This window comes from the organism of the source record quoted next, unplaced genomic scaffold, assembly GCF_019419815.1.
Source record: "Pyrus x bretschneideri cultivar Hongxiangsu unplaced genomic scaffold, Pyrus_bretschneideri_v1 Contig11, whole genome shotgun sequence".
NCBI lineage: Eukaryota > Viridiplantae > Streptophyta > Magnoliopsida > Rosales > Rosaceae > Pyrus > Pyrus x bretschneideri.
In genome coordinates this window covers 9,199,120-9,226,987 of record NW_025999402.1, presented here as the reverse complement: position 1 = coordinate 9,226,987, position 27,868 = coordinate 9,199,120, and the positions used below count along the sequence as shown (strand labels likewise).

The following is a 27,868-nucleotide window of genomic DNA, read 5'->3' as shown; positions in this document are numbered from 1 at the left end:
AAATCTAAACGACTTTCTTAATTTTTAAACGTCTAAAAACAGATCAAGATGATGACCCGACGCTGGATGAGAATTTTTTAAAACAGTGCTTCCGAGTGACCTTGGAACCAACCAGGTCCCCTAATTGATGTGCCCCTAATTTTACCTCATTATTTGAGAAAAGAAAATGAGAGACATTTGATTTTGACTTTGACGAAGATTCTTATAAATTGTGGCAGGCCTTTTAGCATATCGTATACGCTGATATTGGGCCGGGGTAAGCTTTGTAGCATATTATGTACGCTAGAGAGAGAAACGTGGGGTATGCTCTAAATTATTAATCGAGTATTGAACTCAATATAAATATAATACGTCATTGTTATCTATGTGAGTCGAGTTTGAAACTTCTTATTTTAAAGTGAAGATAAATATCATTAGACCGTATTAGCAATTGGTAAGGAAAAACCTTTCTTAGAGCAACTGTTAAATTAGCTCCAGCTATGGATAATACTTCTCTTATCCTAAAAGATCAATAAACTTCTTCCCATTCAACGTGACATTATTTAATTACCGTATAAATGTTATGATAGAAATCATTTATTCTCTTTATCATCAGCATCTAAATATCATTTTAGAAAAATTCATTCGATTTGAAGATTATTTAGTCAATCGTATGAACTAAAGAAATTGACAGTTTATAGTGAGGATGCTACTTGTTACCATAACTATCGATTTGTTCGACACATATGGATTTCAAAACGATCTCTAAATTAAAGGAATTTTTCAAGAAATGATATTAAATGATGATAAAGAAAATGAATAATTCAAATTATGTCGATGCTTGAACCATAAAATAATCGTACGCAGAGAAAAATGAGAACTTTCCTTCTTTTTGAGAATGAAGAAAGTATTAATTAATAGTTATGTTATGTGGAATGCCATACGAAATGGGTTATGTTGGGTGTATATGATTCCATACATGCGGTGGATTCTTCATTCTTGGAGATATAGTGACATTAGTTTTCTTGCAAGAGTGAGTGCCTGAAATTGTAAAGTTGCTATCACCAATGAGTTATACATGGTCGGCAATTTTTTTCTTTCTATATCGAATAAGGAACGAGGTCCAGCAATAATTCCACCCACCTTTGCAAATTGGGTTTTCTAAATTTATTAAATAGATTAATGTTCTTACTAATGTTACTTCATGCTAGCCTGCTTGTAGAATTCAGAAACCGATTTGTGTGCACATTGTTTTAGGCGACGACGGTATACTACAATTTGCACCTTGTAATGTCATATAAAGTCCAATAGATAAATAGATGCCAGCTATGATTATTATCTGAGAATTCGATCGAACCAGATGATTATTTTTGCGACAGTGGTCCATTATATGCCCTCGATCAGCATATGGAATAAGTTCTGTGTATTTTCCAAAGTATTAAAACATGTCTGGCATAAACTCGATCATCTGTTTTTTCCCCAATAGCTTAGCAAATTAATTAGTGAAATCCACTAATTGATTAGAGCGCAGGCCTGACTTAATCAAGTTGGATAGGATCATCGAACCATATGCTTCCCTTCTACATCAAGTTCGGATTCCCTTCCTTATCCATGCATCAATATTCATGGTCGATAGTTATAGCCAACTTTACGTTTGATATGTGTGTACGAATGCAAACACCACTGACTACACATATATTCTCTGCTTCCTCCGGGGTTTTGATGGGACATGTAATAATATGCTCATCTGGGCAAGCATTGATTTCTAATGGTGGAGCTACTTGGCTGAGTTGTAGGGTTTCTGCCTTTTCTATTGGATGGTAGGATACTTGCTACTATCATTTCGACATTTTGCTGTTTGTCTTGTACATAAATATATATAGGGTTAATACCATAAAAACTCAAGAGAAAAGTATGGTCCGCAGAAATTAAGCAAATGGTTTAATTTCTACCTTTTGGGTTCTCTGTTGTTTTTCTATCCATTGGTCTTTGATCATTCATTTCTTTGATCTCACAACCGCAAATGCAACATCGCCTTGCTTCTAGAAGAAGTGCACAAGTTGTCTTTGTCAATTGTAAGGGCTTCCATAATAGAACACATTTACTTTCAAAAACCACCCACTAATTACTAAGTCAATAGAATGTCTACTTAGTGATTTGCTTTGTCATCGTATATTCATATAAGTATGTTTCTCCGGTTTCCTGGCAGCTGCAGCAGGTCATTTCTCATTTAGGCTTCTACGGTTTTCTCTATTAGCCACCTTTGAGTCTCTACTGTTTAAGCTTATGTGGAGAATCTGTTTTTGGGTTAAAATCATTTTATGCCTTTTTATTTATGTACCATTTCTAATTGTTGCAGGGAAGAACCTTTACTTATGCTTTGTTTGCATAAGTGACGTCTTCTTTTTGTATGCTTCAATCCTTTCTAGGGCTAGTACGATGTAATTTTACCATCTAGACTTTATTTTATGAATGTTCTCCACCTTTTTGACAAAAAAAAAAAATACAGAGTTAATATAAAAATTAAGAGTTAATGCAGTACAATGCACCAAACTTATCTAAACTAACTAAGAGAGCAAATTTTTGGTTTATTTGGAACATGGTCACATGACACTATTTCACTCAAATTGTAACACTACTTGGATATATATTTTTTTTAAGTATAAAGCAAAAGTAGAATATATCAACCATATCGTCTACCATTGTTATTACATGTAAAATGAGACACAACGCGACTTGTGTTTCTAATACCCACATAAATTTCTCATAAGAAAAGAATTTAAACTTGAATGCCAAAAAAAAAAAAAACACACTGCTCTAAATAATTTGACTAAGTAAGCTAAAGTCTGCATTATAAGTGTTTAAAAAAGAGGGGCTAGCTTTAGTTGTTTGCCATCGCATTTAAGGCACAGAATATCAAGTGCGCATGCACCTTTGACCTAAGCATATGTAGATGTTAACAAATCAGGGTGAAACGTAACATCACGAGGTGACTTCGATTCTTTTATGCTCACTCCTCGGTGAAAAAATATTATTCATATACATAACCCTAACGTGATATAAGATATGAACAATCGATCACCACACGTTTAAGGAGCTTCATGTTTTTGTTCAAGCAGTAATTGCATGAAATATCTTTATATATAAGGACCGGTGGGTGGACCATGGGTGACATTTATATATTCCCAAGTTCAAATCAACCAAAAACCAAATACAGCAACCAAAAAAAAAAAAAATGAAAAAAAATTAAAGCTTCACCATAAAACTAATTGATTATATGAGAAGTAACTCAATTTTTTATAAGGTTTTGCATAATTTGGTCCCTCGCCAAATTGGACCTTTGTTCTCACATTCTTACACAGCCCCTCACGTATTTTGAAAATTAATACATGACCAACACATATTGGTTAGCAAAACCAGTCCACTCAAGAAGGATAATAATTAAACCAAACCATCTATTACATGGAGCTACATATGCACCCACAATTTTTTTATTTTATTTCATATACATGCATGCATTGCTAGCCACTTCAGCAACATGTGGACTAAAATTGATTCTTTTATAACAGGGTAAATTATAAAAGTGATCAAATGATAAAGTTAATAATTTAACACTGCGCTGATTAACTACTTATATAGATTCATTCCGTAACATTTCTTATAATATGAATCAATCATTTTTTTTCAAAGTATCATTGAAGGGTCGACGTTTTTGTTAAAGTTTGAATCAAATCAGAAATTATTTAGTTGTTTAATCGTAAAATGATAAACAGATGAACACAATCTTGTCGATAAATAATAAAATAATAACAATAATAAATAAAAGTTAAAAGACTTGAGATTTAAGTGAATTTTATTAGAATAATTTTTGAATGATGGCTAAAACTTAAAAATAAACAATTTGAATCATGAAACTACATTGTTAAATAAAAATATAGACGAATAATTAACGATGTATTTAGTTATTAACTAATTATCGCTTCAGCACTGTGAATGCATATTGTTCTCACATTCCCCGCTGTCTGCGCATGCTTATTTCTCTAGTCTTGTTCTAGCTCCTTTTTTTTTCTGTTCTCTCCAAAAATTTCTTTTGAATTAAATATTAAGGACAAAATGAAGTGCATGCAGTGCACGAATGGAACACTAGTCCAAGGAACAAATGCCAAAAACATCTGTGTGGTTCTTAACACGACAAGTGGCAGCCTCTGTGAAATGAGATACGAAATGTAGAAGAATATAATCTATAATATTTATATTTACAACCATGCATCGAGAATTTATGCACATTTTTATATATTTAGTAACATGTATGTGTGCTTTTGTTGTAAATTTTAATATTGATGTTCTATGACTGGCTAGTGTTTGGTTGATTGGAAAAAGAACAGGTTAGCCATCAGAACAAACACACGAGGCAGTCTTGATGAAGATGCATGGAACTTGGCATATTATAACTTTTTTTTCTTAAGAGAATTAGGCATCTAATCTCTTCACCTAGCTATTATTATAGCTGAATAGCATATCTGAATCTTGCTACGTTGCTCTGTTATATGCCCTAAGAAAAAAATCTCAATAAGCTCTTATTTGATCACATGATCTATACTTTGTATATCGTGAACTATTTCTCTAATACATAGACCAGAAGCATAAATACAAGTAGGTTTTTCGTTTTTATTTAAAGAAATCTACTACACAAAATGATGCAAAAATGTAATCTTCCTAGATTGGTCGTGATAAAATGGGAGCTTCGAATTGCAAGATTGGTCAGGTTCATCCTTCTTGGTAATTAAGTTTGGTGATTGTATGCCTAATAATTTTGGGTTAATTTGGGTTGGTTTTTCAAGCTTAAAACATGAACGTGGAGGTTTTTGACCCCACATCAACAGATTTTGGGGGTACGCGAGGATCTAACTGCGAGTGGTTTAACGATGAATTACATATTCAAAATGCATATTTAAATTACGTATCATAATAAGAGTCATTAAATTGTTTTGATCCAATGAGATCTAACAACTCTTTTTGTATTTGATGTGCAGTAGAAAAAGAGAATTGCTTAAAAAATTATCTCAAAAATAGGATTTTCTATAAACTGTAGCATAAAAATTATCGTTAAAGTATGAAGTAACTAAGAGTCTACAGAAAATTTCAGCATTTATCCTAAAAAAACTCTCAGCATTTATCCTAAAAAAACTCAGTGGTTCGACTTTCTCTTGCTTTTTATGGGCTGACTCCTCAAACTGAAACATACAAATTGGGTTTGGTAGTAGCCCACTTTTCGATGATTATATATAAAGTAGAAGTCCACATTTTGGGTTTGGTCTCATGGCCCAATAAAAATTTGATTGTCGTAAATTAAAAAAATCTATTTATACAAAATGAAATGAATACGTTTATTAAGTAATACTGCCATTTGTTTTTTTTGTCAAACATTTGTTTATTGAAACTACTCATTTACACAGAAAAAAATTTCCTAGCTCACGTCTGTAAATGTAATGTGATTTGTTAACTTTTGAAGTGGCTTAGTGGTTGTTGGGGGAATTTCAGGTTTATTTTCTACATGGTACGTCTTGAATTTGACTCTTAGTGCTATCTGAATCTCACGATGGTGGTAAAAAAAAGCTGAAATGTCCTTGTGAGTTTTTCCGATCCTAGTGTCGAAACCACCAGCTAGTTCCCTTTTATTTTAAAAGAATAAATATAATCTACCTCAGCACCACACTCCTTTAATCTCAAATTATGATACAATAAAACACTTATTTGCATTCAAGCAAACATAATCTGTTTTCGTGGAACATGAAAGAAAAATGTTTTTTTCGGTGAAATCTGAAAACAATGTAAAATATAATGATGAAGTCTACCGTTGACAGCTTTTAGTGATTGGTGCTATGTCACTATGATTGAATCGAAATTCCGAAAAAATTTATGTGATTATGTCATGTTATTGTGCTAACCCCAAAACAAGATTTTTAATTAGATGTTGATACTATGGTCCCATTACCATTAACAAATCGGCCACAATATAATCTACCTACATCATTTCACAAAATCGAATAATAATTAATAAAAAAAAATAGTTTATATGAAACAATTTTACGTCATCTAAAACATTATTATACTAAAACAATGATACGAATGTTTTTATTTATTTAAACGGATTGTCACGATCACAGAGAATAATAATAGGGAGTTTTAACGAAAAGTCCATGATGCTGTTCACTTTAACGAAAAACCACATGTTTACACTAAAAAGTCAATCATGTTACTATTCACCTTACCTTTTATTTTATCCTTATCATTAAAACTTAAAATTTTCAAACCATTTTCGTTAAGTTTCATATAATAATATGAACTAATATATACCTTGCTCTCTCTGTAAACCCAAGCAAGGCATGAGAAAATCCCCAACAAAAGTCACGTGCTTTCATAAAAAGCCGACCTCTTTCCCATCACCCGCGTAGCCGCCACAACAGCTATTCCACAATCGCGGCAATTCCTCCCGGCATATTGCATTCAATTGGTTTCTCTTCTGGGCGTTTTGACCCAAAAACTGATCTGGGTCGCCTTCAAATTCATCAATTTTCCACTATTTACAACCCGAATTGCTTCCAGAACCGGTCTTCGTCCTATAATCTGATCTGGGTCGTCTTCAAAATCACAAATTTCCAACACCAACGGCCTCAATTGCTTTAAAAATTTGATTGTTTGGCCGATAATTGAATATCGTTCTGCGAACCAGAACCATGGTTTCTGTGTCGAATTCAGTGTTGTTTCCTCTGGCGACATCCAACGGCTTCACATCCGATGGTTTTTCTCGGTCCGTTAGATTTGCAAGGACGATCAATTGTAGCAGTGACAAGCAAAAGGGAGAGCAAAGAAACGTTTTGTGTGCTTGTATGGAGCCTCCCCCCAAACTGCGGAGCGATGAATCCTTTGCAGCTAAATTCGAGGTAAGTCTCAGACAACCTTTGAAGAAGTCATGTTTTTGTCTTTGAATAACTCATGTTTTTTCTTAATCCATTTACTAAAGCAACCATTTTGTAGGCTTACTTGGCTTCTATTGACACCTACATTGTATTGTTATTTGACAAATCTTTGTGTTGTGGTTTTGTCTACCGATTTGATATTTCTGATCGTTTTTCGTAGTTTTCATTTATCTTATGTAATGTGCTACTTTACTATTGAGATATGGTATTAGCTTTATTGCTTACTGTTAGGAAAATGCCGGTCGTTTCTGACCTGGTGGCTTTGTAAACCCCGCATTTCCACTTGGTCCTGGATTCGACAGGCATTGACAAGTTGCAATTCGGAAAACTTGCATTGTGTTTTTATCACTGTGTTGGATTCCATTGGACACATGAAATGTGTAATTTGATGTTTGCAGTAGCGGAAATTAATTCAGATCAATAAATGGTAGCTGTGGCTGACAGGGTCTTTCTGATCAGGATTCATTTAAATCAGAGGATTTGAGTACAGTTTGGGAGCCCAAGGATGACTCTGATGTTCTAATCGAGTGTAGAGACGTCTACAAATCGTTTGGTGAGAAGCATATATTGAGAGGTGTGAGCTTCAAGGTGAATCTAATTCATATTATATAAGTCTTTTCAGTTGTTTTAAGAATTTATATGTATTGGTCCTATGTGGAGGTAGCATATGTGTGAACTTTGCCATTGTCCTGTGACTGATAGTTCCTGATCAAGCGTTTCAAAAGTTAACTTCTTTAGCTTGAACCTTTGTCTTTTGAAGACTAGTGATTTACTTTAGAAAAGGAATTCGCTGCTTTCTTTACCCCGGGAACTAAATATGTTCCGAAAAGAAGGAAGACTAGTGATTTACTTTAGAAAAGGAATTCGCTGCTTTCTTTACCCCGGGAACTAAATATGTTCCGAAAAGAAGAGGAGTCAAGTCTCTATTTGGCTTATCACAGTAGATTGTTATCCAGTTTGGGTTTTTCTTCAATTCAGTAGTCTGCGAAAGCGTTGCGATGGGATTTCTAGAACGAAAGAAACAAGAATGGTACTCTTTTTTAAGGATGGGAATGGTGTTGTTTAGGACTGTTTTCTTCTTTCTTAACCCGTGTATTTTTTCTATAATATTTTTCTTTAACATAGAATGTGCTACTGGTCTTCCTTTCACTACTTTGTGCTTTCCTGTATTTTCAATATAATTTCTGTGTCTAATAAAAGAAATTATTGGTCATTCGTGGATTCATTTATAGATTAGGCATGGCGAAGCTGTTGGAATAATTGGGCCTTCTGGCACGGGAAAATCTACAGTTCTGAAGATTATGGCAGGGCTTCTTGCTCCTGACAAGGTTGATAGTTAAGCTGGTTTTCATATTATGCCCTTTGTTGCATTAACTTGTGTTTAGATTTTAATGAGCTTCCATGAGTTAGTTATTGTTCTCTTATATAGATTTGTCCTTTGTGTAACGTGCAGGGAGAGGTGTACATTCGAGGTCGAAAGAGAGTTGGTTTGATCAGCGATGATGAGATATCTGGTCTTCGGATTGGATTGGTAAACTTCACTGTTATGCTAGGGTTGTCTATTTTATTTTTCTTTTCAGTTCACTTATATCCAAACAAAAAATATATATCTTTTAATGCATTTATCTACTATGTAACAGGTGTTTCAGAGCGCTGCACTATTTGATTCTTTGACTGTTCGTGAAAATGTTGGTTTCCTTCTGTAAGTCAGCTTTAAATTCTTTGTGCATTCTTTTGCACTGTTAGGAGTGATAGTGTAGGTTTCAATAGAAAATGCCGAAGTATAATTCATGTTGTTAATTGATTAGGTATGAAAATTCGAGCATGCCCGAGGATCAAATTTCAAAGCTTGTGACTGAGAGCTTGGCCGCAGTCGGGTTAAAGGTATATGCTTAAAATGTCAATCTATTAGTCTGCAAAACCTTCCTCAACTTAACCCCCCACCCTCGGCAACACCACATGTGGTTTTTTTTACTAGGATAATTTCTGAGCATCTTCTCACCCTCGCCATCAACTGTCTTCTAATGATCTTGTTAGTATGGGATGTAATGTTTTGATATCACTGCTCGGCGTGCTTGCCAACTAACCCCACCACCACTTCCAAGAAAAAAAAAATAGAAAAGAGTCAACTCTTACTTTTAAGTTTGTTTGAATCAATCTCGGTTGTTTGTTTAGGGAGTTGAGGATCGATTACCTTCGGAGCTATCTGGTGGAATGAAGAAACGAGTTGCTCTGGCTCGATCCATAATTTATGATACCACAAAGGAGGCGATAGAGCCAGAGGTATTTTGAGAAGATGACAGCTTTGTTGTGTTCTTTATTTAATTTGTTTCCTTAGATAATGTTTGCATAACTGTAGAATGTTTCGCGAGTCGTGATTCCCATTGCATTCCTTCAGAGTCACACGTATCATTAGTATCATCCGAGTTTAGTATGTAGTTGTGTACTGTGTTCTCACGAGTCCTGACAGTCTTTGACGCCCTTCAACAGGTGCTCTTATATGATGAGCCAACAGCTGGACTTGATCCTATTGCTTCTACTGTGGTAGAAGACCTCATCCGCTCTGTCCATACAAAAGGTCGCGATGCAATCAAGAAACCTGGGCAGATCGCATCTTATGTTGTTGTTACTCACCAACATAGTACCATCGGACGAGCTGTTGACAGGTTACGTGCCTCATCCAAATTGTCGTGTTATTATTGAACAGTTGCGTTGATTGTTTAATACGTGTTTTAAACAGAGTATATACAAATTCAACATGTATAGGCTGTTGTTTCTCTACGAGGGCAAGATAGTGTGGCAAGGAATGACTCATGAATTCACAACCTCAACAAATCCAATCGTTCAACAGGTAACGACAATTTTGGTACTGCAATGAATCATGATCCTAAGACCGAGTACTTACCTTTTTCTGTGGGTGTTGTTTTCAGTTTGCTTCCGGGAGCTTGGACGGCCCGATTAAATATTAGAACTCGTTCTCGGTGTGCATATTACACGTCGCGTAGCCCTTGAGGAGAATGCTGGGAAATGGATCAGATGGGTGCTCTGCCTCCTTTCTTATACTTCTTTGCAGTGGATTGGAGCTCCTGCCAACAATTCTCAGTGGCCAACAAAAATCACATGCCAACGAATCTTTAGGCGTGCATCTGAGTTAAGAGAGCCAACTTCTGAATTGGGCATGGCAAAAAGATGTCGCGATTGGGCGGGGATGTTTTGCTCGTTCTTATTTACGACGAATAACTTTCTTACTCTGTTAGTTTCGAATTTTTGAGTTCCGGCACCTGTTTTCGGCCACATTGTTAGAGAAAATGTATTCAAAACTGAGGAATATATAGTTGATGTTATGGCATATTATTATGAGCATTGTGCGTGCCAACAGCTAAGTTCTATGTCAGCAAAACATGGAAGAACAAACTCATCCATTAGAAAGGAGTAATTAAAATTTACAGCTTATTGTTGTCATTGACATCTACACGTAACATTACGCTAAGCTTTTGTCTGGAGAATGTAATTTCGTGCTCGAGCTGAGCAAAAGAGGGCTACTCCTGTAAAGTAGAAACTGAGGAAAGCACTTAGACAGAAAACCCAAACAGAAATCCGCCCCTCAACCTCTTCCCCTTCGAATGCCTTCCCAGGCACCACGGGGATGCTTGCCGGGTCACACCCTCCATCAGAGGACTCCAAACACAAATCTGGATTTCCAGCAAATGCTCCTGGGAACCTCCAATATCCTTGCTGCTTTGTAACAAATCCAGAGAAGCAGTTATATGACAAATTCAGAAGAGTCAGGTCTTGAAGGCTGGAAATGTTTCCGGGAATATGACCTGACAAAGAATTGTGCGATACATCTAAGGCCCTTAAACCCCACATCTTCTCTACATCTGGAACATGACCACGAAGAAAATTACGTGACAAGTTTAGGTATTGCAAACCACGTAATGTGAATAGCCCCCCTGGAATCTCCCCATCTAGCACATTATTAGAGAAATCAATTCCCACCATCGAAGATAGTACATAATTGAAGCTTAATTCAGTGCCAGTAGTGACAACAATCAAAACTTTTGTATCCGCACTGTGTGTTGTAGCAAATGGCTCTCTCTGCATTTTACCAAGCTCTCCATTGTTAAAATTTTTGCTCATGTTAAAGTTGGCATCTGGTATGAAGCCCGAAAATTTGTTTCCTGAGAAATCCATCATTCTGATAGCCGGAAAAGTAAAGAGCCAGCTGGGCAGATTTCCGTTAAATTCATTCTGAGCTAGGGACAGATACCTGAGGTTTGACCATTTGGTGATTGCATCACTCAAGGTTCCGGAGAGATTGTTGAAGCTGAAATCTACAATCTCCAGAGATTTACAGCCTGCTAAAGTAAGCGGGATCTCACCAGACATCTTGTTGTTGCTAATGTCCAGTATCTTCAAGCTGTCCAATGCATCAAGCTCCGGTTGAATTTCACCAGAAAGATTGTTGTTGTTGAGTATCAATGCAAGCAGCTGAAAACATCCGACGATGTTCAACGGAATTGAGCCTGATAGAGAGTTGTGCGAGAGATCAATCACTTGGAGGTAAGTCAGATTTCCAATCCTCGCCGGAATCTCCCCCACAAGAAGATTGTATGACAGAAACAGGGCCTGCAAGCTTTTCAGTTCGGTAATCTTCAATGGGATTTCACCAGAGAAACTGTTGTGAGACAGATCAAGAAGAACAAGCCCGGATTTATCTGTTGTCTCTGCAATCTTGCTCGGAAGAGAGCCAGACAACTCATTGTTACTCAAGTCCAAGACAAGAAGCTTCTCCGAAAACACAAGCCTTGGAGATATCTCATAAGTCAAGTGGTTGAATGAAAGGTTCAGATGATTCAAACCTTGAAGCGAAGCAATACATGTCGGCATTCCTCCCACAACAGAATTGTTAGCCAGATTCAAAACTCTAAGAGACTGAACACAAGCAGAGAAACAAGGCAAAGTACCGGAAAACTGATTCGATCCAAGATTGAGAAAGACCAAAGATTGGTGAAAGTCACTCAAAATACCAGATAAATTATTGTTCCCAAGATCTAAATACTTCAAAGATTTTGAGTAATACACGCTTTCAGGAATCTCCCCATGAAACGAATTAAACCCAATATCTAGTTTCTCCAACTGAGACGAGAAGTTACCAACCCACAAAGGAATAAGCCCTCCCAAATCGTTGTTACCATTCAAAACAAGTTCTTTCAGCTGCCTAAGCTTCATGAGTGTATCGGGCACAATCCCCTGAAACCTATTGTGATCGAGATGCAGGGTTTTCAGACTGCGCAACGAACCGAAACACAACGGAATTGGGGAAGTAAAGTTGTTTTCAGACAAAACCAAATGTTCGAGAAATGGAAGTTTGCACAAACTGGGGTGAATTTGGCCAGACAAGTTCATGTTGGTCAAGTTAACCGAAACCACCCTGCCGGTCTGGTTTTCGCAGGTGATTCCGGTCCAGTTGGTACAATTAGAACCAACCCAGCTGGACAAGCTCTGGCTAGGGTCTTGGACCAATGACCTAAACAGCAAGACTGAGTCTTTGTCTTGTGGGTAAATATCAAAACACTGAGAAAGGTTTGAGCATACAAGCACCAAGAATATCAGTAGCAGTGCGCGTAATTTAAGAGGGTTACAGGGGCAACAACCTGAAACCCGTTTGTGCTCCATGGCTTAAAAATAGAGGGTTTTCAGAGGGGTTGAAGAACAGCAGCAGCTGTTAATTAAGGCAATAACAAGGATGAAAAGCTACAGACCATCTTCCCCAATATGGATTGGAAGCAAAATATTGGACAAGCTAAAGACAAAGCTCAGTGGCAGTAGCTATAAATTTTACCTACCGCAGGGGTAAAAGCAGAAAAACCCCATCTTGAAGAGATGGATGAGAAGCAAAATCTTTGGACAATTAGAAAAACAAGAATGCAAAGTGATGACTCATTAGTGTGCAGAGAGAGAGAGAGAGAGAGAGAGAGAGAGAGAGAGAAAGAGACGCTTACAGGTGAAAATGGAGCAAAATGCAGTGAGGAAGAACCAAACACGAATATGGAATGTGGAAAAAAGGAGGCCATTAAAGCTTCTTTCCCTTTGCTTTTTTATTTAATTATTTAATTATTTGCTTTTTAAGTGAGAGGGTGAGCCCAGTTGTGTGGGCTGGTAATGGAATGATACACCTGTAAATTGGATCCAATACTACTTTGGGCTCAGTTAACAATATGCCAGAGAAAAAAAAAAAAATCAAATTCAATTTAACGGAAATTTTGAGAACTCAGTTTTTGTGTATATCACCTAAATCACTTCTTATTTTGAATGTTTTATAATAGAATACCATTTTGTTGAAAATTAAAATTTCAATGTGACAAACATGAGCGTAACCACATTGTATCCAACATGCTTTCTCAATCCACTCGAGTTCGAATTATCAATTCCACAATTTAGAGTAATTTGAAGTAGCATATTGTTGTCACTATAACTACGACCTATTGGCACATGCCCACTATCTAAGTAAGAAATTTTAAGCTCGACTGGCATCAATATTTAAATAGGAGCTATCAGGTTGGATTTACATATAAAACCATTGTAAACCTAATTTGTACGTTTGGCCAGTTCTACTTGTGTGTACATTTCGATTTGCTGACAAACAGATGAGAATAAAGAAGAAAGGCTGTTGAAGATTCTGAGTCAACTCCGACTTGGAGAAGATGATAAGGCTGTTGAAGACCCTCTGACTCAACCCAACACTTCAATTTCAAAGAAGAAGAAGAATGAGAAGAAAGAAGAAAAGGCTGTTGAAGACTGTCTTAGTCGATGCCGACTTGAAGAAGAAGAAGAAAAGGCTGTTGAAGGTCCTCCGACTCAACTCAATAAGTATAATTGCATATTTTGTCGGACTGAGAATGCCGCCATGACTATAAGCTTTGTCCAGTTTGCTGTAAGGGTCACCACCCTCGTGCATTTTGCCCACAGGAGGCTCGTGTTATGTAGATATATCGAGTGGGAAGTCAACACTCGCACTTTAAGTTCCCGGTGCGGATGCAAAATGAAGTGGAAATGGCTAGCGTACCGACAGACCCCTCCCACGAGACAATATGATCATCCTGAATTGCTGAGGAATCGGGAAGATTGCATTGCATGCAGCTGTTGCATGATTAAGCTCTTTCGTATGTCATGTCTGGCCTTTATTTTCCTTGAGTTTCAGCACTGTGTTCGTATGTCATGTCTGTCTTGGAATAAGCTCCGTCGTCATGCATGGATGGCGGACGGATATATGGATACTTAATTTGTTCGGTTGTTATTTTCTCGTGTTTAATTTGGTTTTGTTTACTTGTGCTGCTTGTCTGGGAATATATATTACTATTAGTCTATTAGCGAGCAGCAGCACCTGTTGTTTTTGGGATTTCCTACATGTATATGAAAACTTGCTCCAATCAAGAACATCATCCAATGGTACTGCATGGTAGTTGAAAATGAGCACCGGGACACCCTGCATACTTAGTTGCCTCCACCACGCTAGGACTTGCGACTTCCAGAGCCACTTGGGCGCAAGCAGAAGTCGATCACAGATTCGTGCGTCGATATTAATTGATCGATATCTAGAGGATGATAAAACAAAATAAACAAGAAAACACTTTGAAATGATAAAACCAAATTACCATAAGTTACCAAATGCGCCCATTTCCCTCCCTCTTATGAAAGTATAATTGGATCCAGGTTCTCAACGGTAAACACACATTAATTTGATCAATAGATCCAACCCACGTTTGCCCTTAATGGCAACGTTTTTTAAGCTAAAACATTTGTTACACTAGATTGTGCATTATTTTTTTTTTTTATGAGTATTAGAAGGAGGGGGATAATTTGAAACTATTACAATAATTTAAGGGATGAGAGAGTTTCGAACCTTGATGGTAGAAATCTAACACTTTATTCACTAATATATTGGACCATATATATTGTACGTTCTATATACTATGTACTTTTTGTTTTAAATATTATTATTAAGAGGATGAGAGAGGATCCCAAATTGTTACATTAATTCAGAAAGATGGAATGTTTCGAACCCAGGACGCATGAATGGAAACCTAACAGCATATCCACTAAGATATTGGACCACCTGCGAAATAATTTGAACCTAAAACGTAGTGGATTGAAGAGAAATGTTCTACCCACAAAGGCAATATATTGCTTACCTTCATATAATGAAATGATATACAATAAAATATCACTTTTGTCTAAAAGGAAAGTTTAATTTATTGATAAAAAAAGAAAAAAAATTTCAATTTAAAAGACATGATCGTCGTCGTATAACATATGTACTCTCCTAATACACTCAAGTTTGAATCTTTTCTTTACAATTTAAATTAATTGGAAATAGATATCGTTGCCACTAGAACTACAATCCATTGGTACCTCTCTATCTAAGAGAAAATTTTAAATTCTACTCAAATTAATAGCAAATGTAAATCTAATTATTATTATTAGTTTATTATGTGATTGACCAAAGGTGAATACAAATATAAAATATTGTATAAATCATAAAAGAATAAAAGAATAATGCTACATTTATTTTATTTTTCGTATCATATTTTTATCATGTCGAATATAGATAGTACCCATTCACATATATAAGTCTAGTCTTTGTTAAACGGTGGGCAATAATGTTAAAGACCAAATCTTTGACTAAATATGAAGTGTCAATAAAAATCAGATCACCTATTAGCTAATTAATCATCCACCGAAAAATCAGAGTTTCTCTCTGATTCAGTCATCAATTCTCATCCACATCTCGTCAGAAGTCACCAGGATCTGAGAGATCGGAGAGACATTTGATGGGCCTTTACCTTCAGCTTCTTCTCTTCCTCCTTCAATGGCCAAACCTCCTCCTTTCCCTTTTTCCTTCTCTTTCCTGACCCTTCACAGATTACCCATTACCGGTCTCCACCTCCTCCTCATCTTCCTCCACTCCCTCTTATAACTCTCGTCCTCTCGCCGGTCTTCCCGGTTTCACCTTACGCTTTCCTGCTTGTTTTGGCCTCTTTCAGGAACCCTTTATCCGATCTAGTTTATATTCGATCTGGGTTCTCTTCGTTTTGTTGTTTTTCTTCTTAGAAAATAGAAATCAAACGCAAAGAAAGTTCCTTTCTGTTGGGTTTTCGTCACACAAGTTTTACCGGAAAATTTGAAGTGCGATCAAAGAAGCTTGATTTCCCGGGAAAACGAGAGAACTCAGTTTTTAGTTTGTCCCTTGAGGTAAATTTTCAAATTTTAATGAGTATTTTATTCTAATTGAACAGAAATGGAGAGATCAGTAGGAGTTTGATTGGTTTTGTTTAATTTTAGAACAGAAATTGGGCAATGGCGTCGGTGTTCCTGTACCATGTTGTGGGTGATCTAACGGTGGGGAAGCCGGAGATGGTGGAGCTGTGCGAGACGGAGACGATGGAGGCGGCCATAAGGGCGATCGGAGAGTCGACGGAATGTGGCATACCGGTGTGGAAGAGGAAATCGCATGTGGGAATGGTCGAAAACAATGAAATGTTGCAGCAGAGGTTTGTGGGAATCCTTAATTCCCTCGACATTGTTGCTTTCTTTGCTAAAAGTGAGTGCCTTGAGGATCATGACAAGGCTTTGAAGACTCCGGTGTCTGATGTTGTTGTTCCGAATAATTCTTTGCTCAAGCAGGTTGATCCTGCCACAAGGTTGGCTACTACTTCTCAATCTTACTACTTTATATCGTGATGCTATGAATTTCTATTGATCTTAGGTGTTGTTTCTATGATTATCGATCATGGCGTTCTATAACTTGAATGATGTTCTGTGATTCGGTTTTGATATCTTGCACTTGAAGTACTTTGTGGTGATTGGTGTTGTTTCGGTGGCTAATTGTTGTGGGATGATTTCTGTTGGATTCAGTTTGTGATCATATCGATTGAGAGGTTAACTTGTTAGCTTTTCTGTATGAGCATTGTTTAGAAGTCTACGATTTGTTTTCGTATTCCTCCACTAAAGGAGGATTTCCTAAATGGAATTTGTTGGCTAGTTGTAGATCTTTGTTCTTCTAGTTCTTTTGCTCATATTGATGCCTGTGTCAGCATGCTGCTGTCACTATTCCGTTCTCAATGTGGCGAGAAATCTGTTTTCATTTTTACTGCTTCCATCCATCTGTTGATCATTGATTCTTTTACATTCTGTTGCATACTTTGTCCGTGGTGCCAAATAGTCCTGATCACAAATAAAGGTACAAGTTCTGATATCGGTAAAACAAGGGAATTCCTTGGAATCTGAAGTTTTATAAATAATTTTTATTGGGTATATATGCATCGATTTCCTGATGTCTCTATGAGTTTCTAGTTGTGAAGTTCTGTAGTATTGCTATCCATTTTAGATATACATTGTTTAGCAAAAGAAACAAGAAATGTTTACTTAAAAGTGAAATGCGCATTGTTTCCAATTTGGATTTCTGTTTCTGCAAGGTTGATAGATGCACTGGAGATGATGAAGCATGGTGTAAAGCGTCTTATTGTTCGAAAGAGTGTGGTATGGAAAGGCATGAGCAAACGTTTCTCTATGATCTATAGTGGTAAATGGCTCAAGAACATAGATGCTAGTGGCAGCAGCAATAACCTTGCTGCCAATCCCAATCGGCCTTCCTCATCTTCCACTAGCAGTACCCGTGACAAGTTTTGCTGTCTCTCAAGAGAAGATGTCATCCGTTTCCTGATTGGTTGCCTAGGTGCCCTAGCACCTCTTCCACTCTCCTCTATCTCCTCTATTGGAGCAATTAACCCAAACTACCAATTTGTTGAAGCCTCGGCTGCAGCCATTGAAGCCACTAAAAAGCTTCCGGACGACCCTAGTGCAGTTGCTGTTGTCGAACAGACACAGGATGATGAGTATAAGATCATCGGAGAGATCTCTGCCTCCAAACTATGGAAATGTGATTACTTATCAGCAGCATGGGCCTTAGCTAATCTCTCCGCTGGACAGTTTGTGATGGGAGTTGAGGATAATGTGTCCTCGAGGTCGGAATACAATTTCTCTGTGCATCCCACTGCTGGAAATAATAACCAAGCTAATGGTGGCGGGTCAGCAAGGCCGAAGAAGTTCAGTAGCAGGAGTATAGGGTTCAATCCTGCGAGCCCAAGCTTGGGAGTGAGCAGAAGCATGTATAGGGGCAGAAGTGCACCCTTGACCTGTAGGGTTACGAGTTCATTGGCTGCAGTGATGGCTCAGATGTTGTCTCACAGGGCAACACACGTGTGGGTGACCGAGGATCATAGTGATGATATCGTCGTTGGAGTGGTGGGTTATGCAGATATTATGGCTGCTGTCACCAAACAACCAGCCTCCACAAACCCTGCACCAGGGCGGACGACTGAGGTTGCTGGTAATGACATTCACCGTTGAATTCTTCATTCTTTTTCCTTTCTCCAACATACTTCGTACATTGTACTTTCTGCAATTTATGTTTCGTATGCAACTTGTGCTGGCCAGAGTCTAAAAATTGGTTTGAGACTGGATTTTTACTTTTTTGTGAAACTTTCTTGCAGTAATGAATAATGTATCAAGTGAATTAAATCACTTGTGTTTGATTTTACTCGTTGAACAAATGGTATAGATGTAAATGCTATGAAAATCATGATTAAGATATTGATAAAATGCTTATAACCCGATTCTTAATTATAATCAATTTGGTAGCCTGATGTTAAGCCTCCTTAGCCATATTGAGTGAAGCACCATATGAAACACATCATACGGCTTCGCCGGTCGGTTCAGCATAAAATGCCTTCTAACCTGCATCACCCTCTTCTGCAACTTCAAGAACTCTGAGTGTGGAAAGGCTTTCAGGATCGTCTTAATCTCCGGTATTCTCTTGGGCGGGATTTCGATCGTAAACTTGCTCCAATCAAGAACATCAGCGAAGGGCAATGAATAGTAATCGGAAATGAGGACAGGGACACACCCTGCATACATGGCCTCAACCACTCTAGGGCTAGCAACTTCGGAGCCACTAGGACACAAGCAAAACTTGGTCCGTCCCATAATCTGATGGTAATTTTGGCCCTTTGGAAGGTACTCATGGACTTGGATTTCATCATCTTTGTCCCTCCAATGCTCAAACAAGAACTTCCTTATGTCTCCATGAGCACCACCGGCGAAGAAGGCTAGGATAGGACGCTTATCGGGGTGTTGGTCGAGGAGCGATGGGCCAAGAGTGTGCTCCGGTATATTGTATTCCGGTAATGAGACGTCTCTCTTGGGCTGGAACCCTTCTGAGGTATTGGAATTGCATAGTACTCTTATAAAATTCTTGTAGAAGTCACGGTCGTCGTCTATGATTTCCGGTGCCTGCAAAAACAAAGAAAGATGGATATCAAAACAGAATGGTATGGAACTCCATGCGTAGAAAACCGAAGGGAAAGGATAGATGATGGCTGGTGCCTTGTTTTTCTTCCTTTACAAAACCAAATGTAACGAGACATTCCTCGGTACAAGCAAATCACAGTATGACACATGCAATTCACACTTATTGGGCTGTGATTTGTCTGCAACGACGAATGCCACATTTTTTCTTTCCGATTTGGCTTAATGAAGATATGGTACCCAATCATGACAAGAGAGCATGAAATGGTCAGCTCCACTGCTCCTATTCCAGTAGGGGTATTTCTGGGCAACCACATTGATGTAATCGGTGACGATTCGAACCAGTCGACCGTGAAATGTGTAGGGATTAGGCCGGTCGTACAAGAAATCAGCTATCCTCTTCACACTCACAGGGACAAAGAAGGAATGGGCCTCGTCGTGATGTCGGGCCAAAAATGGGCTTTTACCACTACTGTCCAGCTCATCGATGAAATGGCCTTCAATAGAGTAGATGTAGGACATAGGCCCATTGTGAAACATGGGTATCTCCCCTTCCTTGTAGGCCCATATTTTGAATGTTTTCACCATCTCTATGTGACTCCTGCTCATTCAAAATTATCCAAATTAAATTACTTTTGCATATATTTCAAACTGTAAATTGCAGCAAAGAAGAACGAATTGCACATATAAAAATTAATGAGATTTCTTTTACCTGGAAAATAAAGTAATACACGACATGTTATAACATTAATGAACGACATGGTAAATAATTACTACTAAAATATATTTTCAACGTTCCTCTACTTTTATGATGACACAAAATGTAATGTACTGTGTTCCACACATATTAAAAAATCTATCGAATTATCGTGTTAATTAATTACATTTATTGTTATTTTGAAAGAAAATCTAATCCTATTGTAAATGAACGTAGATTACAACTAGAAATTCTGCCATACAACCAGAGATAAGATATATTCAATTCCGAAAATATTTCAGCGAAAAAGTATCAATGGCTGCGCAAGATAAAGCCAAAGAGCTCCACAATTATTTTGGGATGGTAGTAGTCGACCATACGCCACCGAAAAAAACAAGAACCATAAATAGTATTTTGGAAATGGACCGACCCCAATAATTGCAAATTAAAATACTATTAGAGAATAATGGGGAAGATAATAAAGTTTTGAAAAAATGAAAGGGATTGCTTTGTTTGGAAGAAAAGAACTGGCATCAAAATTAGCTATAAACAAATCTGCTTTATTGAGGCATCAAAACCAATTAGACAAAAAATGTATATTATTCAAGACGCTACCATAAATAAATAAATAAATAAATCATTTATATGCTCACACGTTATACATATTAATTAAATATGTCTACTATTTGTTATAAAAAATATTTATATCACTTTCTTTAAGAGAAATATATATATATATATATATATATATATATATATAAACAAAACAAAATTGGGATTGGAATTTGGAAGAAGGGGAGAGGGTTGACCTGGGAGAGTGGGAGATGCGGGTTAAAAAAACCTTCTTAATTTTTATTTAATTTTTAAATGAATGTGTTAGGATTACTTGGCTGTGAAGTTTGTATAATAAAAAAGTAAAATTTGTATTATATGTAATTACTAAAAGGAATTGTTATTAGCATTTTAAAAATTTCATACTACACTTCAAACTTTCTAAGAAAAATACACTTACAGTGTAAAATGAGATTTTTAGAATGTCAATAATAATTTCCTTACTTAAATACCTATATTTTATTTTTGTTCAGGTTGATCAGAGGATTGGAGTAGTAATTTTCTTAAATTTTGGTTGAGAAACAGATTTATATTAAAGTAGCTTTGATAACCAAATGCAGAAGAAAAAGAAACTTAATAAATAATAAATAAATAAAACTTACTGGTGAAAAGCATAGGGATTTCTGTAGATACTTCCTCTGGGGATGTAAATTTCTTGTCTGTCAGATGTGTAGTTTTTGGTACGAATGGCTTCGCGGATGGCGGCTCTGGCTCTCGCCAACTCCTCTTCAATCTTGCTTGTTATGCTGCTGCTGCTGCTCTTTTCCTGCTGAATAAAATTATGGGCACAAAAAATGCAGAATCTAAGAAAGGGAAAGAAGTATAGAAGAAAAAAAAAAAAAAAAACCAGAAATAAAGAAAGATTGAAACTTTATCCGTGTAATTTCATAAAAACGCCAGAAACAAGAAAATGTAAAGGTGGTTACTTGGAGATTGTCTGCAACAGTGGAAGGAGAGGGAGAGGGAGAGGGTGCAGGATTCGGAGTGGCATATTGATATGAGGTTGTGTAATTTCTGATTTGGAGAGGGGCAGATCGGGAAGAATAAGGATTTAAGGGGGTGAAGTGGAATTGGTTGAAGGGGGAGAAGGAGAGGAGGAGAAGGAGGAGGAGGAGGAGAAAAGTTATAGAGAGAAAGTAGGGTGACCGGAATTCAAAGGCTGCCATGCTCTACTGCCCTCATAGTAAAACTGCACCGCCAAGAAGCGTTTTTTCTTATTTTTGTTGAGCGAATCAACAAGTCTGTCTCCCATTTCCCCTCCCTCTCTTATTCTGCCAAGTCATCGCACACCGTTTTTACTTTTTCCTTTTTCCTATCACATCACGCATAAACACCTTGTTTTTTTTTTTTTACAGAGGATACAACTGTATTAATAATCAAATACGAATAGAAACATTTGCATATTTTATTAGAATATTAAATAAAAATTCAGATCTTAATTCATCCCAATCAAAGCTTCTGCTATGGTCAAGAATGTACGCCGCTACCATATGAGCTGCATGATTACATTATCGAGGGATAAAGATAAATTTCATCGATTGGAATGACTGCATCATATTCTAAACATCAACTAAATAGACCTCCATCAACACATAAACACCTCGTTACTTGGACAACTTGAACGTCAAAGGTTCATCGGCTGATATTTCGTGCCAATAAATATGTAGAAAGAAAACTAACACGTGTCTTTGTATTATTAGCAAGGAATGCTAATTGAAGATGAACTCATATTATATAAGTCATTCTCTAATACTAGTCTCTTGGAAAGTTAGAGCATCTTTATTGAAGAAATACATATTTGAGATCTGAGTTAAATTTCTTTTTTTTATGAGCGCAAAGTAAATTTGAGATCCCGGTTAAATTCTTTTCTTCGTGAGACTTATGTAAATTTGAGATCTTTGTTAAATTTTCTTCTTTGATTGGCTAGATCCATCACCAACAAAATGTAAATTTAAATTTTTATTTACATCTTTCGTTCAAAAATGAATATTTTACATCTCCCTATTAAAGAATTTTTCGTCCAACAGAAAATATAGAATACATAATTCAAGTGGCCCTACTCAAGTTTCATTCGGTGAGACGAAAAAATGATCGACTCCACCGCTCCCATTCCAATAAGGGCATTTGTTTGCTACAAACTGGTCGGTAAAGAAAGATTCCATCCGGTCGATGAAAAAAAGGCCTGGCGGTGAGGTTTTTACTGGAAGTCAGTGATGTTGGACACGCTCAACGCAAGAAGAATGCATGCATGGCCCTCATCAGGATGTTGCATTGCATCTCAAATATAAACTGCCAATTTATGGAGTAGATGGTGGTGGTGCGACAGTGGGACAATTGTGGGTCAATGGCAAATTTCCTCTATGTGACTCCTATTTTAACCCATGGTAACATCACATATTTAGTTGGTAAACAACCACACCTAGGGTTTAGGGTTAAACATCACATATTTACAAGGCAAAAGGAAAAATCTGACAAAACCATTAATTTTATTTTTGGTTATATTGGATGGTATTCATTTTGAATCTTCTTAGCCATAGCTTATTATGACGGTGCTCGATTAGTTTTGGTCATCGTTGTGGTGTTCCAATTAAATCGATGATACATTTTTCTCTAGCTTGTTCCTATATCGAGCAGGCACGACATACGTCTTGTTTTTCCATTGCCCGCATTGTGCGTACATCTTGTTTTTCCATTGACCATGAGGCTCCTGCCTACTCGATGCAGGAGCAAGCTGGAGCAAGAGCTAAATTGGATGATAAAATAGAAGGATACGAATGGTTGGACGAATCTGATTTGGAATCGTACATATGGTCTACTGCATTCGACTTTTGAGTGCATCATAGTGAGTTTAATAAAATATTGTATATATCTGAAGATTCTGAATTTAGTAATGAATCCATCATATATCGTGAGTTTTGTCTCCCGCTACAAAAAAAAAAAAATTGATCAGAAACTTTACAAGATGCCGAGATGCTCAAAACCGATCTGGTAACCGAATGTTGAGCCTTCTAAGCCACACCGAGTGGAGCACCATGTGAAATACGTCGTAGGGCTTAGCTGGTCGGTTGAGCTCAAAATGCCTTCTTACTTGCATCACCCTCTTCTGCAATTTCAAGTACTTTGAGTATGGAACAGCTTTTAGTATTGTCTTGATTTCTGATATTCTCTTGGGCGAAATTTGTATCGAAAACTTGCTCCAATCAAGAACATCATCAAATGGTACTGCATAGTAGTCAGAAATCAACACCGGGACACACCCTGCATACATTGCCTCCACAACTCTAGGACTTGCCACTTCAGACCCACTTGGGCACAAGCAGAACTTGGTTTGTCCCATTAGCTTGTGGTAGTTCAGGTCCTTAGGGAGCTTTTCGTAAACTCGAACTTCATCATCTTTTTCCTTCCAATGCTCAAACAAAATGCTCCTGATGTCTCCATGAGCAGCTCCGGCAAAGAAGGCAAGGAGTGGACGCTTATCTGGGGGTTCTCCGAAGCGGGGCGGCCCAAGGTCAAAGGCTTTTAGGTTATATTCCGGCAATGAGACGTCTCTAGTAGGCTTGAATCCTTCAGAGGTGTTTGCGTTGCATAACACCTTAATGAGATTCTTATAAGGCCTCGGGTCATCGCGTGAGATAATTGGTGCCTGAAAAATCAAATACATAATAGTTGAGCAATGATATATATATATATATATATATATATATATATATATATATTCTTAGATGTAATTTAACAATCAATGTTATCTCATGATAATTATGATACGCTGATCCAATCATGTGACAATCGAGCTCAAAGCATGCCAACTTTACTTGTGCTACAAAATCAACGAGTTACTAGGATCGGCAATCAACCAAGTTATCTCAAAGTGCATAAATGTTATTTTGCTGACTGACTTGAAAACAGACAAGAGATCCTTTCTGGATCTCACTATCCGAAGCATAGAGACCAGGCAATCAGAACCATTCAAATTGAATTTGAATCTCTATTAACTCATTCGATAGTCACTTCACATAAACTGAGGGTCCCGATCTCTCTTCCACACAATTCAAAAACCTAGATTTCCTGGTCCAGAGATATTCCATATTCCTTGGCAACAACCTAAACTAACAAATTGTCCAAGTAAGAAAACCAACAAATCTAAATTCAAATGGTTGATTTGTCCTTGCAAATCGTTAATAATAATAAATATTAAAGCAAATCAAATAATTGATGATGAATGAATACTAGCTTACCCAATCATGGCATGAGACAAAGAAATGATCGGCCCCACCACTTCTATTCCAGTAGGGGTATTTATCCGCTACAACAAAAATGTAGTCCGTAAAAGTACGATCCAGCCGATGGAAGAATGTCTCATGGTGAGGTCTGTATAGGAAGTCGGTAATCTTGGACACACTCAATGGCAGGAAGAATACGTGGGCCTCGTCAGGATGTTGGGCCACAAATGGGCTTGGCCCACTTTCCATCTCAAATATAAACTGCCCTTCTATGGAGTAGATGTATGTGGTGGGCCCATTGTGAACCATTGGTAAATCTCCTTCCTTGTAACTCCAGATCTTGAACCTCTTCACCATCTCTACGTGACTCCTAATGTATTCCAAAATAATAACATAACAAATTAAATTAGTAAGCAACCACACCACTAAGTATTTGTAAATGCATATTAACGAATCGTTTGGAATTGTTTTTAAAATGGCTAAAAGATTTTTTTTGTAAAAATATTTTTGGAACCAATCTTTAGTAAAAATTCAAATGAGTTATGGAAAAACAGTTTTAGTGTTTTTGAAACCTAAAAACATTTTTTTTCTAAAAGTGTTTTCAATCATTTTAAAAACACTTTCAAACGATCCCGACCAAGTTTGAAAAAAACAAGGTTTCAATCAATGAAATAGAAAAATGAGAGATGTGAACCTAATTTCTCCATAAATTTACCTACACTTCAAATTAGGGTTATAAAATATGAATATTTAGTAGGATCTCACTTTGACAGGCAATTATCTTAAACTAATTACTTATCAACATACATCTAATTTTTTTCACGTGACAATACATGATTAACTTAAGATGTGTCACAATAGCATAGCACGTGTTGGATAATTGCGTCAAATTATATACATTCAATATAAAAACTTTGCTTGATGGAATTAATTAAATCAAAATGGTAAAGACAAAAACATAATTTTTTTGTGTTGAAATGTAATATGCCATATGATGACACACATCTTGAAGAAACGGCCAAGGCTAAAAACATAGGTCGAATGGGATGTAGTACCAGCACCGCCCAAGAGGAAGCCCACAAGCACATATAAGTACAACATATGCAATAATGCCATTTGTTTGGAAAAACGTGGAGCGCTCCGGAAAGGGATTATCGGGAAAGGGACTTGGTTGGTTCTAACTTCTAACTTGTAAAGAATCAGTGGCCTAACAAAACCACCCATTGGAATTATATTAACACATAACTGAATATGGTAGCTGATGGACTTGTTACGCTTAGACATAAATATGACCATTTTTGTGTGTTGATCTGCAAATATTTGTGTTGATGTCATTTTTCAGTTACATTTTAAAAATTCGTCAATGATCTTATCTAAACTATCAATTAAAAAACTAATACACTAGTCGATAAGGTGTTAGGTTTTTACACATATGTCCGGGTTTGAAACTCTCCATCTCCTAAATTATTGCAATAATTTTGAACTCTCCCCCTCCCCCTAATAATAGGGGTTTAGGGAAAAAAAACACTCTTTGTCAACCAAAAACATGTGAAAAGATCAAATTAATCATGTCAACAAAACTAAAGAAAAATAACCAAAATAAAATTCATGAGCAATATAGTAAACTAAACACAAATAATTTTACTGTTTTTTTTTTCTTTTTCAGAGCTTCACATCCAGGTAACCATGTTGGTTGCTCCAATTTTCTATTTCACAATTTTTTCTCATAATGAAATAAACCTTTAGTGACGGGGAATAATTATTCATAAATAATCACGAAAGATATGAACAACCTCTTTAGTGACGAAAAATCATTTGAAAGTCGTCACAATTTTTTTTTTTGGAAACCATTGTATATTTCTTTTTGTAAATTTTATTTTCCTAATTTTAAAAAACACATACATAGTATGGGGACAATTGCTAATATGTAATTAATTTCTTGTTTTTAATTAAAGAAAAGCATTTGGCATTATATGGAGTTATTATATTATATCTGCAAAATAATTAGGCTAATTGCATGTCACCCCAATTGTCAATCACTCAATGCTAATTAACAAAGGAATAAAACCCAAAATATAGAATTGAAAAAAAAAATTATAGAGAAAATGAGATTAAAAATAAAATAAAAAATGGACTTAACTGATGAAAGGCATATGGATTTCTGTAGACACTTCCTCTGGGGATGTAAATCTCCTTCCGGTCGGAGGTGACATTCTTTGTGAGAATAGCTTTGCGGATAATCGCTCTTGCTATCCCCAACTCCTCTTCAATCCTCTCCGTTTTGCTCTTCTTCTTCTGGATTTAAACACAAATTAAAATTTACCCAAAAAATCTTTTTTTATAAACGAAAAAATAATAATAAAACAGTGTAAAAAAAAAAAAAAAAAAAAAAAAAAGGAAGATTACGTACTTTGGTAGTAGCGTGACTGAGTTTGGAGGCGGTGGAAGTTGAGGATGGCGCATGGCGGCGGCGTAGCTCGAGCGGTGGCTGGGATGTTGGCGATGGGGAAGGTGCAGGTGCAGGTGCAACAGCATGCAAAGCTGTGGTGTTGAAATTGCGGGTGGTTTGCTGTTGGAAGTTAGACGGGGAGGAGGAGGAGGTGGGAGAAGAAGAGAAACTGAGAGAGAGATGGTGTCGTTGGTTCAAGGGAGAGAAGAAGATGGCTACAACAAGGAGGAGGAGAAGAGTTACAGAGAGTAGATATGGAGAGCGAAAATCCAGGGCTTCTGCCATTTGATAGCTCCAACTCACCTCCTTAATTTATTTAAGACCAGCTAATAATACATATATATATATATGTATATATGTGTATTTAAGTTAAGGTAAATGGCCAAATATTAACAAAACAAGGTTTCTGTTCGGTTTTGTGTTTGGTCACCGCAGGAATATTGAATAATCTTTTGTTTTGTTTTTCAGCTAGCGTGTTGCTTTTGTAACGGTTAAAGTTTTTTAAAATAATAAAAGCATTCTGTGGTTGCCGCCGGCACATATTCAATTTAGTACATGGAAG

The 27,868-nt window shown here is 36.8% G+C and overlaps 5 protein-coding genes across 9 annotated transcripts; 2 read left to right on the top strand and 3 right to left on the bottom strand.

The window, feature by feature from the left end:
* Nucleotides 1–6,674: 6,674 nt before the first annotated feature.
* Nucleotides 6,675–10,322, top strand: LOC103930389 (protein TRIGALACTOSYLDIACYLGLYCEROL 3, chloroplastic-like). Of its 3 annotated transcripts, none has more exons than XR_007255667.1 (10): nucleotides 6,675–6,923; nucleotides 7,404–7,547; nucleotides 8,192–8,287; nucleotides 8,413–8,490; nucleotides 8,600–8,661; nucleotides 8,768–8,843; nucleotides 9,135–9,242; nucleotides 9,450–9,625; nucleotides 9,700–9,810; nucleotides 9,890–10,322. XR_007255667.1 is itself a non-coding variant. In XM_009339723.3 (10 exons), exons 1-10 carry the CDS (start codon nucleotides 6,717–6,719, stop codon nucleotides 9,926–9,928), a joined length of 1,056 nt encoding a protein of 351 aa, XP_009337998.2. In that variant the 5' UTR covers nucleotides 6,675–6,716; the 3' UTR covers nucleotides 9,929–10,322. The 3 variants fall into 3 exon arrangements, 2 of the variants coding, with proteins under 2 accessions (XP_009337998.2, XP_009337996.2); XM_009339723.3 differs by having other exon boundaries at nucleotides 7,419–7,547; nucleotides 9,726–9,810; XM_009339721.3 differs by having other exon boundaries at nucleotides 9,726–9,810.
* LOC103930388 (receptor-like protein CLAVATA2) lies at nucleotides 10,290–12,997 on the bottom strand. The gene has a single exon (XM_009339720.3). The coding sequence runs from the start codon at nucleotides 12,636–12,638 to the stop codon at nucleotides 10,446–10,448; it is 2,193 nt and encodes a 730-aa protein (XP_009337995.2). The 5' UTR covers nucleotides 12,639–12,997; the 3' UTR covers nucleotides 10,290–10,445.
* A 2,686-nt stretch (nucleotides 12,998–15,683) lies between these two features.
* LOC103930386 (CBS domain-containing protein CBSX6) lies at nucleotides 15,684–18,561 on the top strand. The gene is made up of 3 exons (XM_048577268.1): nucleotides 15,684–16,214; nucleotides 16,310–16,663; nucleotides 17,438–18,561. Exons 2-3 carry the CDS (start codon nucleotides 16,320–16,322, stop codon nucleotides 18,369–18,371), a joined length of 1,278 nt encoding a protein of 425 aa, XP_048433225.1. The 5' UTR covers nucleotides 15,684–16,214; nucleotides 16,310–16,319; the 3' UTR covers nucleotides 18,372–18,561.
* An 18-nt stretch (nucleotides 18,562–18,579) lies between these two features.
* LOC103930387 (probable glycosyltransferase At3g42180) lies at nucleotides 18,580–21,803 on the bottom strand. 2 transcript variants are annotated; one of them, XM_009339718.3, is made up of 4 exons: nucleotides 21,564–21,803; nucleotides 21,240–21,406; nucleotides 19,569–19,929; nucleotides 18,580–19,313 (listed from the first exon to the last, which is right to left on the bottom strand). In XM_009339718.3, the coding sequence occupies exons 1-4, from the start codon at nucleotides 21,801–21,803 to the stop codon at nucleotides 18,651–18,653; spliced, it is 1,431 nt and encodes a 476-aa protein (XP_009337993.2). In that variant the 3' UTR covers nucleotides 18,580–18,650. The 2 variants fall into 2 exon arrangements, with proteins under 2 accessions (XP_009337993.2, XP_018498804.2); XM_018643288.2 differs by having other exon boundaries at nucleotides 21,240–21,403; nucleotides 21,564–21,787.
* Nucleotides 21,804–23,463: 1,660 nt separating this feature from the next.
* On the bottom strand, nucleotides 23,464–27,636 carry LOC103930385 (probable glycosyltransferase At5g20260). Of its 2 annotated transcripts, none has more exons than XM_048577265.1 (5): nucleotides 27,268–27,636; nucleotides 26,998–27,152; nucleotides 24,873–25,227; nucleotides 23,530–24,280; nucleotides 23,464–23,498 (listed from the first exon to the last, which is right to left on the bottom strand). In XM_048577265.1, the coding sequence occupies exons 1-4, from the start codon at nucleotides 27,589–27,591 to the stop codon at nucleotides 23,612–23,614; spliced, it is 1,503 nt and encodes a 500-aa protein (XP_048433222.1). In that variant the 5' UTR covers nucleotides 27,592–27,636; the 3' UTR covers nucleotides 23,464–23,498; nucleotides 23,530–23,611. The 2 variants fall into 2 exon arrangements, with proteins under 2 accessions (XP_048433222.1, XP_048433223.1); XM_048577266.1 differs by having other exon boundaries at nucleotides 26,998–27,149.
* Between the last annotated feature and the right edge of the window lie 232 nt (nucleotides 27,637–27,868).